At 39.5% G+C, this 16,234-nt stretch overlaps 2 protein-coding genes across 4 annotated transcripts in view; one reads left to right on the forward strand and one right to left on the reverse strand.

The window, feature by feature from the left end:
- alcama (activated leukocyte cell adhesion molecule a) overlaps positions 1 to 12,330 on the forward strand; it is a 67,319-nt gene extending 54,989 nt beyond the window's left edge. The window contains exons 5-16 of one of the 2 annotated variants that reach the window (XM_039675651.2): positions 547 to 634; positions 978 to 1,151; positions 2,562 to 2,686; positions 2,832 to 2,964; positions 6,115 to 6,227; positions 6,315 to 6,441; positions 6,916 to 7,037; positions 8,857 to 8,986; positions 9,764 to 9,790; positions 10,039 to 10,153; positions 10,421 to 10,544; positions 11,882 to 12,330. In XM_039675651.2, coding sequence (XP_039531585.2) covers positions 547 to 634; positions 978 to 1,151; positions 2,562 to 2,686; positions 2,832 to 2,964; positions 6,115 to 6,227; positions 6,315 to 6,441; positions 6,916 to 7,037; positions 8,857 to 8,986; positions 9,764 to 9,790; positions 10,039 to 10,153; positions 10,421 to 10,511 — 1,245 coding nt within the window. In that variant the 3' untranslated portion in view covers positions 10,512 to 10,544; positions 11,882 to 12,330. The remainder of the gene's footprint in view (positions 1 to 546; positions 635 to 977; positions 1,152 to 2,561; positions 2,687 to 2,831; positions 2,965 to 6,114; positions 6,228 to 6,314; positions 6,442 to 6,915; positions 7,038 to 8,856; positions 8,987 to 9,763; positions 9,791 to 10,038; positions 10,154 to 10,420; positions 10,545 to 11,881) is intronic. The other variant, XM_039675652.2, reaches the window with a different exon arrangement.
- A 1,102-nt stretch (positions 12,331 to 13,432) lies between these two features.
- The window catches only part of cblb (Cbl proto-oncogene B, E3 ubiquitin protein ligase), a 73,919-nt gene continuing 71,117 nt past the window's right edge, over positions 13,433 to 16,234 (reverse strand). For both annotated transcript variants that reach the window (XM_039675650.2, XM_039675649.2), the window contains one exon: positions 13,433 to 14,959. In XM_039675650.2, coding sequence (XP_039531584.2) covers positions 14,709 to 14,959 — 251 coding nt within the window. In that variant the 3' untranslated portion in view covers positions 13,433 to 14,708. The remainder of the gene's footprint in view (positions 14,960 to 16,234) is intronic.

A 16,234-nucleotide genomic window follows, 5' to 3' on the forward strand; every position in this document is an offset into this window, starting at 1 on the left:
GCACATGCATCATCCTGCTGTCTGTTCTGCTTTCCTGCCATTATTACCCTTCTCTCTTTCTGCTGATCTCTCTATCCCGGGCCAGATAGCTTGTCAGCATGTGATCCTGTCAGCGTGTTATTAATGTACAGCCTCTTCGGCCTCTGGCAGAGTTTTTACTCGACCAGAGAGAAGGAAAAGGGCGAGAAAAAGAAAGTGAAACAGGAGACCATGTCTCACAACTGTAGAGTTAAATTCTCGCTCACATATGCTCATAGGACTTTTCCAGCAGAAGTACAGCACCAGTGTGATAAAAGTACCTTGAAGGTCATGAAAGTCCCAAAGAAAAGTGTCACAGAGTCACAAAACCTCCAAATTATGTCAAGTGTGGAAAGGACACGTCATGTGACAATTTTATGTGATACTATCTGTTATGAGTCTATAAATAGATGTGCAAGACACGAGTGAAACCGAAAGTGTTTGAGTATCACAGACTTTTCTGTGTACATTTCTGTAATACAGATGCACTATTTTTTCTATGTGTTTGTGTGTGTGTGTGTGTGTTAGTTGGGGGAATGTGTGGTGGACAGTGCCAACCTAGCGGTAGATCTCACCTGGATGAAGAACAACCAGTCTCTGGTGGATGACGGCAAGAGTGAGTTCATATCATGACACCAATTTTATCGTCTCTCTGGAATGAAGAACATTTTTAAAAAAGCATTAACAGATTGCCATGACATTTTATGTTACATATTTGAGTATTCTCAGCTTGTCGTCTGAGTCTGACCAGTTTTGTTCTTCTAAAATAACTCTTGCAAAAAAAAAAACAAAAAAAAAAGGGAACTTGCCCCTTTAACTGTTGCTCAATTCTCGAGCTCACAGCTCACATTCTGTCAGTATTGATAGACTTGTGGTGTCAGGCTCTTCCAGTGTGACAGTCACTGTGTTTTCCACCTCTAATGACTGATGTGTCAATGTGTGTTTGTGTGTGACTGCAGCGGTCATTATAAGATCTACTGTCACCAAGGACCCAATCACCGGTCTGTCCAGCTCCTCTTCCAGTCTGGAGTACATGGCCAGGAAAGAGGATGTGACATCACAGTTCACCTGCACAGCAAAGCACAAGATAGGCCTTAACCAGGTTTCGGCACCAGAGACCTTCCCAATTCACTGTAAGTAACTTAAATGATGCAAATTACATTAAAAAGTTATCTTTTTTTAAACACTCACTACCATTCAAAAAGATTTCTCAAAAAAAAAATAAAAAAATTAAAGTCTTATACTCACCAAGGCTGCTTTTATTTAATATTTAATGAAAAATACAGTAAAACTATAATATTGTGAAATATGATTACAATTAAAAAAAGCGTTTTTCTTTTTTAATATATTTAAAAATGTCTTAATGAAAAAGCTTAATATTTTCATCATTGCTCCATTATTCAGTCACATGATCCTTCAGAAATCATTCTAATATATTGATTTGGGGCTCAAGATAATTTCTTATAATTACCAGTCAGTGTTAAAAACATAAAGATCAAAAGAACAGCATTTATTTGAAGTAGAATATTTTGTAACATTATAAATCTATTTCTTGTCAGTTTCTTGTCAACACAGGGAACCCCCATGTTTTTGACGTGGGCATGAATATTTGCTTGAAGGGGAAATGAAGAAATAAAATAATTGCATTATTGTATTATTACTAAAAGCCATTACATTACATTTAGCAAATTAGCTGAACTTTTTATCCAAAGCGACTTACTAATGAGAAGGCAGTTTATCAGCCACGGCCCGATGTTATTTATCATTATTTATATATAAAAAAGGGGTGCACAACAGTCATTGGGTTGTATGGTTTTGCGCACAGCCAGCAAAGACAATGAAATAAGAAATATACAGTACCTGTTTATTTATGAACCATACCAGTTTGTGCATTTTGAGTCATCTTATGTTTTATTTCATGGTAACCAGTCTTTATATCATCAACTTCAGTTCATGTAAATTGTTATTAATTGTGCCAGTAGATTCAGGTTACTTTTTACTGTACATGGCTACTTGTACACAAAACAGCACCCCCTAGAGGCGGATCTGCCTTATTATCTGCCATAGAGGGATGTATGGGATCTGTGTATCTTTACATCTCCCAGTATATGAAGCAATCTCTCGAGTCCTGAACATTGAATTGAAGGTCTCAGCTGGTAGCCAGGCTCAATTTGATGTTTTTTTTTTTTATATCTAGGTCTTGTCAGGTATATAATGCTGATAACTGAGTCTGCTGTAGTGTCTCTCTCTCTCTCATCTGAATGCTGAGAGGTTTGTTCAGTGCCTCAGGGTTAAGATGTGATGTGAAATGCTCTGTGGCTGCTGGGCAAGAAAATGAGGGCGAGAATGAGAGACTGCAAATGGTTGTGGAAATGAAGGCGTTTAAGCCCCTTGGGGGTCTCCAGAATGGTGCGGCGTCTTGGAGAATGTTTTTTTTAGTTGCTTGCTGTTGCTACATGTTGAAAATTCACACCTGCAATGACAGCCATCTTCCTCTGTCTGTTTTTTCCTCTAATGTTTGTTTTCTCTCCTTTCTCCTTCAGACCCCACTGAGAAGGTGAGTCTACAGGTTGTTTCTCAGAGCCCCATTAGGGAAGGTGATGATGTGACACTGAAATGCCAGGCGGATGGAAACCCTCCTCCCACTAGCTTCAACTTCAACATTAAGGTGAGAGATCGCTGGCTGTGTCCACAGCAACCACATCTGTCTTTCATCTCCAGGGTCCTGCTGTCTGCCCTCTATCCTTCCCTACAGGCTAATTACACCTTCCCTCTCTCTCTCTCTCTCTCTCTCTCTCTCTCACCATCTTCAGGGCAAGAAGGTCACGGTGACAGACAAGAATATGTACACTCTGACTGGCGTTACCCGAGACGACAGTGGCGTGTACAAGTGCTCCCTGCTTGACAATGATGTAATGGAGTCCACTCAGATCGTCACAGTGAGCTGTGAGTGGGGAAAAAGTTGCTCTCTTCTTCTTTATTTCTCTCCCATCTCTTCCTAAGGGCACCTACTCACTAGAGAAAGACCTGATGGAGCGTTTGACAGATATGGAAAAATCTTTTTCAGGTTTTGAAAGAGTCAGAGTCAGTTTAAAACCAAGCAATAATTCAGAGAATTTGAGTTCCAAATGCATTCTCTGAAATTCAGTCTAAGTTTCCAAATGTTTGGTTTCATGATGGAGCATCACTTTCAAAGTGGCCAATTCCACCATAATCAAGATAGCACATTAAAGTGTTACGGTAATAGTAAACAAGTGCATGTAATATTTTTTTTTTCATTTGATATATCCACCTTCACAAGCTTTTTTTAAAGCTTTAGGTTAATGCTTAGAGCTGAAGAGATGTAATCCTTCAATAAGAGCCTTTCACAATTTGGAAATATTCTATATATCCTAGATAGTGATGTAGTACTCGAGTCTCGGACTCAAGACCGATTTCTGCTTTCTCGGACTCGTCTCGGACTTGTTTCTTCAAAGACTCGGTCTTGACTCGAACTCGGCATAGGTGGTCTCGTCCCCATCACTAACGACTACTCTGAACAATTCCCAATCTAGCTTAGTCTGTAGGTCTAACTGTTGATTTATCAACTGGGGTGATATTAAATCATGAATATCAAAACTGATATGTCGGGACAAAATCTTGACTCGGACTTGCTTCCTCAAAGACTCACTCTCGACTCGGACTCGACCCTTCAAAGACTCGGTCTAGACTCGGACCCGACTGTATTTGAAAACCAACGGACTCGGCCTCGACTCGACCTCGACCCTTCAAAGACTCACTCTCGACTCAGACTCGACCCTTCAAAGACTCGGTCTTGAATCGGACTCGACTGTATTTGAAAACCAACGGACTCGGTCTCGAATCGACCTCGACCCTTCAAAGACTCAGTCTCGACTCAGACTCGACCCTTCAAAGACTCGGTCTCGACTCGGACTCGACCCTTCAAAGACTCGGTCTCGACTCGGACTCGACCCTTCAAAGACTCGGTCTCGACTCGGACTCGACCCTTCAAAGACTCGGTCTTGAATCGGACTCGACTGTATTTGAAAACCAACTGACTCAGTCTCGAATCGGACTCGACCCTTCAAAGACTCGGTCTCGACTCGGACTCGACCCTTCAAAGACTCGGTCTCGACTTGGACTCGACCCTTCAAAGACTCGGTCTTGACTCAGACTCGACCCTTGAAAGACTCGCTCTCGACTCGGACTCGACCCTTGAAAGACTCGCTCTCGACTCGGACTCGACCCTTCAAAGATTCGGTCTTGACTCGGACTCCACCCTTGAAAGACTCGCTCTCGACTCGGACTCGACCCTTCAAAGATTCGGTCTTGACTCGGACTCGACTGTATTTGAAAACCAATGGACTCGGTCTCTACTCAGACTCAACCCTTCAAAGACTCGGTCTTGACTCGGACTCGACTGTATTTGAAAACCAATGGACTCGGTCTCGACTCAGACTCAACCCTTCAAAGACTCGGTCTTGACTCGGACTCGACTGTATTTGAAAACCAGCGGACTCGGTCTCGACTCGGACTCGACCCTTGAAAGACTCGGTCTCGACTCGGACTCGACCCCTCAAAGATTCGGTCTTGACTCGGACTCCACCCTTGAAAGACTCGCTCTCGACTCGGACTCGACTGTATTTGAAAACCAGCGGACTCGGTCTCGACTCAGACTCAACCCTTGAAAGACTCTGTCTCGACTCGGACTCGACCCTTCAAAGACTCGGTCTTGACTCGGACTCGACTGTGTTTGAAAACGAACGGACCCGGTCTTGACTCGGACTGGACCCTTCAAAGACTCGGTTTCGACTCGGACTCGACCCTTCAAAGACTCGGTCTTGACTGGGACTCGACTGTATTTGAAAACGAACGGACCCGGTCTTGACTCGGACTGGACCCTTCAAAGACTCAGTTTCGACTCGGACTCGACCCTTCAAAGACTCGGTCTTGACTGGGACTCGACTGTATTTGAAAACCAACGGACTCGGTCTCGACTCGGGACTCGACCCTTCAAAGACTTGGTCTTGACTCAGACTCGCCATAGGCGGTCTCGTCCCCATCACTAATCCTAGATATGGAAATATACTATATTCTATAAGTGGTCTACTTTACTTAATCTGCCAACCCATGACACGAATAAATGACACACATTTTAGCTAGCCAAATGAGAATAACCATTTGCATTCATGGCTCATGAATAGATACACTTAAGCAAATGCACTTAAGCAAAAGCAAACATTACAATTCTAGGCTTGAAAGAGTCGCAAGCACTAGCAAGGAAGAAAAGTTTGTAAATATTACCTATTTGCTATGTTTCACTTTCATTTGACCAGTTTTCATAAATGTCAAATGTGTTAATATGAAGATTTATCCAACAGATTTATAATGCCTGATAAAAAAGACTTAAAAGACACAAGATGCAGAGTATAATATCTAGCAAAATTAGCTCAACCAAACATAAGCCATTGTTTGTTTGAGGTAGTTTTGCTATAGTCAAGCCTGAATAAACTGACTCAGCCGTTGACCGGATGAGCATCCAGAGTTCACCAAACTTTTCCTTTCCAATTAATTCCTTTCTTTATAGTACGAATGAATGCACGAGTGAAACATTAATCGAATCTATCTTCAGTGAGATTAGCGAAGGGGGCGGGACACCAAGCAGACAGCTTAATTAGGAGTTTTTAACTCGAGTTGAGGCTGCTACGGGCTCCTGCTCGCTGATAAGCTCACACACTCTGGCCTTTCAATAATTTTCATTGAGGTGTGTGTGTGTGTGTGTGTGTCTATTTGGTTCAAAAGGCCTGATGATATCCATAATTGTGGATTTAGTGATGCTTCAGTTTGAAAACTCAATTGTATTTCACGCTATCTTTGCGGCGTGCTTTCAAAGCGGGTGGGATCTCAGACGTCCATGTGAGGATGTCTCAGGCGGGAATAACGGGTGCGAAAGGACTCTTTTGGCAGACAAATGTGATGTGTTTCAGCCTCTTCAGTGGTTGAAATATTTTGAGGGACTGGTGTACAAAAAAGAAGCCTGCAGCGGACTGATATACACTTGTCATCTCTTATTATCTTTCTGTCTCTGTCTTTTAGTTCTGGATGTAAGCCTCACTCCTACAGGCAAGGTGTTAAAGAAGTTTGGGGAAAACTTGGTGGTGTCATTGGAAAAGAATGCCTCTAATGAAGCAACTGTGACATGGATTAAGGTAAGAGATTGTCAAGAATCTAACAGATCTGGGTCGGTTCATTATCGTCCTCCAAGTCAAGCTAAACAACTTGTTCAATTTCTCCAGGACAACCGTAAATTAGACAAACTGCCCGACTTCTCTCAGTTGACATATAGTGACGCAGGCCTGTATGTGTGCAACGTGTCCATTGAAGGAATCAGACACAGTTTGTCCTTCGAGCTTACTGTTGAAGGTATGATTCATTATACACACTTCTATTATACATATTAGTCATATTTCAAATAAATAAATAATGAAATCAGTTTCAAATAGAGATCAAGATTCTCAACAGACAACTAAATAAAGTAACTATTTACTAGAGTTTCTGAGTTTCTGTTTGAAAATTTATAATTTTTTTTTTTTTTTTTTAAATTGGTTTGAGTGAATGATTCAATTACTTCCTCATAAAGACTTGTTTCATTACTGGATGAATCTGTGTTTTTGAACAAATCTTTTGAATTAATGATTCAATGACAAATATTTTTTAGAAGTCATTTGTCGCCATCTAGTGGCGTAACAATGAAATCATTATAATATGTGTGTGTGTATTAATATATATATATATATATGTATATATATATGTATATATATGGGTGTGTACATGTATATATGTGTGTGTGCGCGCATACAACAATAATATATAAAAGCACAAATATATTATCTTCAGGTGTTCCTAAAATTACAAGTCTGACAAAGCATCGCAGCTACGACGGCAAACACAAAGTGTTGACGTGTGAGGCAGAGGGTTCACCTAAACCTGACGTGCAGTGGAGTGTCAACGGAACTAACGTAAGTCACCGTCACTGTCAGACTCACTTCATCACAGACATTACGGTTGTCCTGAAAGAACCCTGTCCCTTGTAGCTACATTTTTATGCAAGAGGGAAAGATGCCCAGATATTTTTTTCGATTCCAGTCTAGACAAGATGAAAGGTGCACAGGTGTTTGAAGTTGCAGGTTTTCAGCACCCAGAAGGGAAGAGCCAACTTTCAATTCATGTTAAAAAGGGAACAGTTGTCCTGTGACAAATGTCTGGAATCGCATACAAAGCTTTATTATTTGTCCCATGGTCTTATTTTGGGAGGTGGGTGGGTGTGATTACTCCTACACGTTTCCACTTATTGTGAGACTAAAGCTGGGACACACTGTGTTTGTGTTTGATACCCCAGATATCGCAGACATTGTTTGTCCCATGAGTCACTGTATTTAGGTTTTGATACAGAGCAGTTTGACCAGCAAGTAAATGCATCTTTTCAAAAGCAAATTCAGTAACTAAGCCAACAGTAAAACAGTTTAATCCAATTTTAAAAACTTTAACAAAAACGTTACTTTTTCTTTTTGGTATAATTTCTTACTCTTCTTCAAATTTTGACAGAATATGTATTTACTGCTATTTTACCTTATTGTGAAAAACATGGATCTTTATTTAATTATAATCATATATTATATATCATATATTAATCATATATATATATATTAAATGAATGTTAATAAACTTTAATAGGTATTAAAATAAAAATACAAACCAATTAAATAATTAAAAAACAAAATTAAAATTAATGTTTTACATGTTTATATACTGTATATTACAGAAGTTTGGGGGCATTATGATTTTATTTTTTAAGATTTGTTTTTTTTTAGCAAGGATGCATTGAATTGATCAAAAGTGGCATTAAGGGCATTTATTGTGATAAAGATTCCTATTTCAAATAAATGCTGTTCTATTGAAATATCTTGGATTCCACAAAAAAAAAAAAATCACTAGCAGTTTTAACAATGATAATAATAATAATAATAATAATAAACGTTTCTTGCATATTAGAATGATTTCTGAAGGATCATGTGACACTGAAGACTGGGGTAATGATGCTGAAAATTCAGCTTTGCCGTCACATAAATACATTTCGTTTTGAAATAGAATTATAATAAAATTATACAAAATTATAATAATATTTCACTGTGTATTACTGTTTGACATACTGTATTTTTTTTATCAAATAAGCATTTAAGACTTCTTTCAGAATATCTACTAACCCTTTAACTCAAACAGCAAAGTATAATAATAATATTACTAATAATAAAATTGTGTTTATATTAAACTGGGATTTGATTGTGTTTTAATGGCTGCTTGTGTATGGTAGCCTATATGTTTCTGTGTGTTCCTGTGGAGCATCAGTAACTCATCCTGCGCTCTGTGAGGGGTTTAGTACTCACTGTCTACCTTAATGACACGGATATTGAAGTGTGTTTGTGATGGAGACTCATTTAATGGCTGTGTGATTACTGAGAGTGAGATTTTTAGCCCTGCTCTGCACTCCTGAGGTGTGTGTGTGTGTGCTTTGAGAGTTTCCATTAGCGCTGGGTGTGGTGCAGACTACATGATACTAAATAAGCTGAGAATCTTCCATGTCCTCTAGTGGTGAGGTGCATTAAATAGCGCAAAGAGGTCCGACATAATTCAACCTGATAATTAAACTTTAAATTAACCTTCCAAGCCATTTTTGCTGAACCTTTCTTCTTATTATTATTGAAATAAAATATTTAGATAAATAGTTAGATATTAAACAAGAACTGTACCGTAAACAGAAATGTTCTGTTTGTCTTGCAGGATGAAATGTCATATGTCAACGGGAAGGCCACATTCAAACTGACCGTGGTGCCCAGCAAGAACCTCACCGTCAACTGTCTCGTGACCAATAAACTCGGATACGACACGAAAGACATCAGCGTGTTTTCCCGTAAGTAACGTTACTGAACGTGCTGAAGAGGTTTCCCGCTGTGAGGACCGCTTACTAACCACTCAATCGACCCCTTTAAAAAGGCTCATATTATAGGGCTGTCAAGAACAGATTTAGATTAATAAGAACCATTAGGCTACATACTTCAGATGGTTAATAAGACCTTATAGTGCTTTGGGATCCTGTAGTACAAAAACACTAAAATAGTTTAATAGTCTGATTAAATGTTGCTGTTAATGGCATTTATTTTGGTTTTTATGGCATATACTAGTTTGACAGCCCTGATAAGTAGATGCCATATCTAACATCTTTTATACGCATGTGAGGAACTGGCATGTTTCACACAGTTTTGCCTGTTGCACCATTCAAACGCAGGGTGATTGTGTGGCCTATTTTACTGTCATTAGTGTCGTGGTGTGAACACTGGAAAGACTGCTCTCTCTCAGGTCCTCTTGTTCACTCATGGGACATAAAACGCTCTATTTCTTTCTCTCTTGGATATCGCTTTTGCTCGGATTTTGTTTGTGTCAGGGTGCTTGGACTGCTATCTCTTTTCCTCCTCCTCTTCCTCTTTTTCCGACCACTATCGCATGCTTGTGGTCATCTTCCTTATATTACTAGAATCTGATTGGACAATACTTGATATACTCTTGATTTAAATCGGTTTTGCATCTAAACCACAGTTGGGTGGTGGATTTTTCCTACCAAATTTGTTTTAAATGCCAGTTTGGTTTCATCTTGCACCCAAAGTTAATTTAATTTTATATCTGATTTCAGTATTTGAGGAGGACAAGGCCAAACCAGGTAAGATAATCTGATTTCATTCCCTTGAATTTCACTTAAAATGAATTTAAGATCATGAGTCGGAGGGTGTCAAGCATCCTGACATCATGCAAACTTCGTTTCTTTTAGAAATATGTCATCTTGAAATATTCCAGCTGCAATTTTTTCTCAAGACTTTTTTTTTTTTCATGTCCCAGGATTGCCTTTCCCTAAAGAATCATAAACACTTTATAACCTCCTCTAAAGCATTATGTGTCCATTACCCTTAGAAAAAAATGAAGATGGCGCGGAGCAGGCCAAAGTGATAGTGGGTGTTGTGGTTGGACTCCTCCTAGCCGCTGCTCTGGTGGGACTCATCTACTGCCTCTATATCAAGAAAACAAGGTAAGAGGCAACGTTACATCGCAAAAACAACTCAAGTATGGAAAAACAGAGTATATTGCAGCCCTAAATCATCTTCAATGTTTAAATTACAACCTGTACATCGAATGAAGCACATATGATTGCAGTGGAAGTCCGAGCATCTGTTGTTATACATCAGCAGGATTTGTTGAGATTGACAAGAGAAGCGAGCGAGCCAGAAATGGTCTAGCCGCAGAGCTCAGTTTGAAATGTGCTGAAAGATTAATCAAGGTGAAATTGTCCTGTTAGACAAGGCAGCTGGAAGACCGGAGAGAAGGAGGCAGGCACTTCAGAGGAGAGTAAGAAACTGGAGGAGAACAATCATAAAGCGGATGTCTAAAAGAAGGGAGAGGCGTCAAAAGGAACGAAGAAGGTGAGAAGGTTTTTTAAAGCTCAGGGCCCAGTGCTAATACACACCTGCTAACTGTGGGCGGATGAAGAAAACTTACTGGCAATAATAGTTTTTACTGGCCAGTACTGCATGATATTTAAAGGAGTAGTTAAAACGTTTGCTGATAATTTACTCACCCCCATGTCATCCAAGATGTCCATGTCTTTCTTTCTTCAGTCGAAAAGAAATTAAGGTGAAAAAGTTCCAGGATTTTTCTCCATGTAATGGGGACCAAACGGTTCAAGGTCCAAATGAAAGTTTTATAAGCACAAATCCTCGCCTTGCTCTGTTCTGAGGCGCGTTCGTGACTCTCCTGTTCGAACTCGTTCCTCAAAACGAACAAATCTTTTTACGAGTCATTTGGTGTTCGTAAAAATGACATTCGCTGATGTCTTTCATTTGAATCACGTGTATCATTTTCATCTGCAAGGTTTTAAACCACTATTCTTAAAGGAGTAATTCACTTTAAAAAAAAAACTTTTGCTGATAATTTACTCACCCCCATGTCATCCAAGATTTCCATGTCTTTCTTTCTTCAGTCGAAAAGAAATGAAGGTTTTTATATGAAAACATTCCAGCATTTTTCTCCATATAATGGACTTCAATGGGAACCAAACGGTTCAAGGTCCAAATGAGAGTTTCAGTGCAGCTTCAAAGGGATTTAAACGACACCAGATGATGAATAAGGGTCTGATCAAGCGAAACGATCGCTCATTTCAAAAATAAATTAAAAAGTTTAAGTTTTATAAGCACAAATGTTCACCTTGCTCTGTTCTGTGATGCGGGTTTGTGAATCTCCTGTTCGAACTCGTTTATCAAAATGAACGAATCTTTTTCCGAGTCATTTCGTTCGTTAAATGAACCAAATGACTAATGATAAACGAGTTCGAACAGGAGATTCACGAACATGCATCACAGAACAGAGCAAGGCGAGCATTTGTGCTTATAAAACTTAAAGTTTTTTATTTATTTTTGAAATGAGCGATGGTTTGGTGCCCAGTGAACAGTGAACAAAAATCCTGGAATGTTTTCATCAAAAACCTTAATTTCTTTTCGACTGAAGAAAGAAAGACATGGACATCAGCAAAAGTTTGTTTTTTTTTAAAGGGAACTACTCTTTTAAGTAATGTAAATAATAGTATATTACAGTAGCTAATAATAAAGGTACCAACCAGCTGTCAAGAACCTTGTCTTTAATAATTGCAATATTGAGCATGCCAAGCTCTTTTAATGTCAAGCTAATCAAAGTCAAGCTGTTGTTAATAGTCTTTTCTTCTCATCCTTGAAATCACATTCATTGTTTTTGTGTATCATGTCAGGTATGAACCAGGAAAGAGGCCTTGTCACACTGAATGTGCAGTACTACACACTTCAATCATCTAATTCCAGACATCTGATTGGACGACGACGTCTCCTTCAGGCTGCTCGTGTGCGTCATGCATCACAGAACATTTCCTACTCTAAACGAACGGTTTCCTAAAAAAAAAAAGAAAGAAAGAAAAGAAAATCCCCCACAACGATCCAAGAGAGTAAAAGAGAAACCCCTTGTGTTGTAAATTTAGTCTGCACTGAGGACTGCATTTACTTTTGATCGATTCTGACGTTTTCTTTTTGTGTTCCCAGTGAATGTTCTCGTTTCATGCGCATTGCTGATGTGGTGGGCACTGCTGTTTTGCTCCCCCTATAGTAAAAAAAAAAATGAAATTGTAAATTCGCTGTACACTTTTTAGGTCTGTGTAAATAAGTCGAGGGGGTTACGTTCACTCTGCTTAGCGTTTGGATTATTGAACGAAAAAAAAACAAAACATGGATTGTGGGACTACATATTGATATTGCACAGTCCCAAAAACATCAAAAACTCCCAAGATCGCGGCCGGATGCTGGAAGAATGATGACTTCACTGCTGTTACACCTCTGTTTGCTCATGTTTTATTTATTGGTACCTCTTTACGACACTGCCCCGTGACATTCATGTTATTTCGTCTAGTTTGAAGTGGCTAAGTAGTGAAAACGGGTTTAGAAATTTAGCGTAGTCTAGGGACACGTCCTGCTACACCCAGTGGCCTTCAGGTTGCATTGCATGATGTCATAGTCGAAGGGCCGTAAAACGCGGCCCGCTAGAGTTTAATGTAGTGGCATTGACGTGACTCGCATATAGCATAAATAAACAAGCAAACATCCGCTCTCGGTATCAGACTGGGTGGTAGCGACCTTGCATGCAGAGCCTTTATTTTTTTGGTAGAAAGTAAATGTAAAAGAATAGCCCCTTTATTCTGCCTTAACAGAAAGAGTCAGTATTGGACGGCAAACTTCAGTCTGTTTATTAATGTGAATCCTCACTGTAAAGCCTTTCAGTTTTGCACTTCCCTCAGACTACAAAAACTGCATCTTTTTTTTTACCTTGTTTTCTGTATCTACGATGTTTGTCAGGTTGATGTCCGACACTGTAGTCTTTAGCGATGGGTTGAAGCTTTGTTCCGTTCATCATGGTCTAAAGAGGCTGTAAATATGTTTGAATGTCTTGCTTGTGTTTGGCTATTTATAAAGTGTGAGAAATGCAAGGTTAGCTGCGCTTCTGCTTAGTCACTAAAAATACACTTTTTATTTAAACTATGATTTCACTTTGTCACGCATATTTAGAAGAAACTCTCCACATGCGTACTCTGAATGTTCATGTTTAGCGTAAGCGTCTCGCATATTTTGAACCATCAGGTCAGCAGTGAAACCAAAGAGGGTAACCGCATAAGAAGGCCATAAAGTATTGTAAATACTGACTTTTGTTTTTGTACTTTTGTTGACAATAAAAGTGTACATTTTGAAGAAAAACGTCTGGATTTGTGGATTTGGGGGAAAAAACAAAAAACATAGCAGATGTTAATACTGGCTTTTATAAAACATTTTTTTTCCACAAGAACAGATCACGGGTTACATACATCACTGAAAGATGAAAATAATCTCAGAGAAAACTTTTAACAAAGTATAAATTAATTGCACACATCACTGGTTTTAAATGATCCACAAGGCATTTTCCAACAAACTAAAATCTCTCGTAAAAAGAAGAGGGGAAATGAACAGAAACCGTCCCCCCCCCCCCGCAGACCTGTCGGAGGTCGTGTCCTCTTCCGCTAGAGGCTCCATTCAGTTCTAAGACTTTCAAGTGTTAGATGGAGATAGAGACGAGTGCAAAAATGAAGTTTCAAGTTCAAGCGAAAACCTGATAGGGAGAAATGACAGCCAGTGGGGAAGAGTCAAAGCAGGCCAGCTTTCATTCCCAGAGTTCCCAAAAGGCTTTGAATGAAGTCGTCGCTTTAAAGCTTCGGTTTGCGGGCATCACTATTATTTGACGGCATTGTACATGATAATCTGTGTGTTTTTTTGGCTTGTTTTCTGGGTGCCAATACAAACGGTTCATGTTTTTTTTTTTTTTTTTGAATATGGCGTCAGTGCAAGTGAGCGAACCGAAAGAAGGGAATGGGAAACTTTCTCTTAACAGAAAATGAAACTACCACAATAGCCCTTACTTGCTCAGATGTTGAACGCGACCGTTAAGAGTTGATAAAAAGCGGCTAACCTAAAAAATGGACAAAGAGAACCATGATATTCGAAATCCGTCTCTTTCTGCCTCAAACGATCTGATCTGGTTTGTCTTGTTCACCGCGGAATAATGAGATAAAGGAGACATGGTCACACCGAGAGCCATTACTGTGAAATTCATGATACCCAAGAGGCCAGAAACGTGCGGGTGTATGTGTGTGTGTGTGTGTGTGGCAGGAAAGGCATGAATAGCCCGCAGACACTGGCAAACACAAACAGAAGCGCCGCTCTCATGTCCGTCCAGAGAAATACAAACGTCACTGATTTGAAGGATGCAGCAACCACCTTCAAATATGAAAAATTTGATTTCAATTCCATCCCGAGCTGTAATGACGATGACCTGAGTGCTGCAGATAAGCCACGTCACTGTAAACACAAGGCTTTTTTATATTTCCATAGGATCCTGTCGTCACGAACGCAACAATCCTTTTGGGCGAAAAAAGCACATTTTTCGTTTTGTTTGCCGGGTGCGCTAAACGAAAGCAAGCGGAAGTCAGCCTGCGGTTTGTACACTCAAAAGTCAGTCGTAGTTTGAAATCGTATCAGCGCGTGTTACGGGCCCTGCCTGGGGGCGACTAGCGCAAACTCCCGCAGAATGTTCCGTGCCACGTCCACTTTGTTCTGCGCGATCATCAGCGCTCGTTTCACATCTTCGAATGAGTAGCCCTCGCCCATCAGCTTGGCGATCTTGGCGTCTACGTTCTCCCGGGACGATTCCTGCGGTCTTCTGTGGATGTCTGGTGGGAAGATCCTGGGAAGTGGTTTAGGAGGTCTCTCGGGCGCCCTGAAGCAATCTACGGCCACTGTAAACAGGAAACGAAGAGTGTTTAGCCAAAATGGGCTATTGAGAGTGGATGGTAGCCGGCCGACTAAAAAGACTAGGAACACATTAAAAACCCATTACAGGCTAATAATTAATAATTCATTGAGCACATTCAGCTCGATGGCTAATGGCTTCATTTAATAAACCTGCACAGCTATTATGTATTCAGACCAACACACTGTGCTCACAGCTGTTTTATCCGGAATTACAGGCATATTTTTGGATCATTCTGGAAGTAGCAATGTTGTTTCATTATTTTTTTTTTCAGATCATAATATTAAACTACAGGGTATGAAAGGTTCAGCTTCATTGTGAATATAATATCAGTACATCATAAAATCAGTAGTGTATTTTAATTTGTTTTTCAAATAAGTCTCATATGCTCACCAAGATTGCATTTATTTGACCAAAAATACAGTAAAAACTACTGGGAGAGTACACCTTAATACTGTATATTACTGGGAGAGTATATACCACATTAATACTGGATACTACTGGAAGAGTATATACCACCTTAAAACTGTATACCGTGAGAGTATATACCACCTTAATACTGGATACTACTGGGAGAGTATATACCACATTAATACTGGATAGTACTGGGAGAGTATATACCACATTAATACTGCATACTGGGAGAGTATATACCATCTTAATCCTGGATACTACTGGAAGAGTATATACCACCTTAAAACTGTATACCGTGAGAGTATATACCACCTTAATACTGGATACTACTGGGAGAGTATATACCACCTTAATACTGGATAGTACTGGGAGAGCATGTACCACCTTAAAACTGCATACTGGGAGAGTATATACCACCTTAATATTGCATCCTGTGAGACCATCTTAATACTGGAGACTACTGGAAGAGTATATTAGTATTGGAGACTACTGGAAGAGTATATACCACCTTAAAACTTCAAAATGGGAGAGTATATACCACCTTAAACGGATAATGCTGGGAGAGTATATACCACCTTAAAACTGCACACTGGGAGAGTATATACCACCTTAAACTGGAGTAATGTTGATGTGAAATATTACAATTTAAAAACAAATTTCTGTCAGTATTTTGTTTGAATAAGTTAAAAAACAATTTATGCATTTATTTGTATTTTTTATGCATTTATTTGATAAATGTATGCATTTATTTGCCTGTGATGACAAAGCTGGAATCATTCCTCCAGTGTCACTTGATCCTTCAAAATCTTACTAATATGCTGATTTGCTGCTCAAGAAATATTTGTTT

This window comes from Pimephales promelas, chromosome 23, assembly GCF_988280905.1.
Source record: "Pimephales promelas chromosome 23, fPimPro1.hap1.1, whole genome shotgun sequence".
NCBI lineage: Eukaryota > Metazoa > Chordata > Actinopteri > Cypriniformes > Leuciscidae > Pimephales > Pimephales promelas.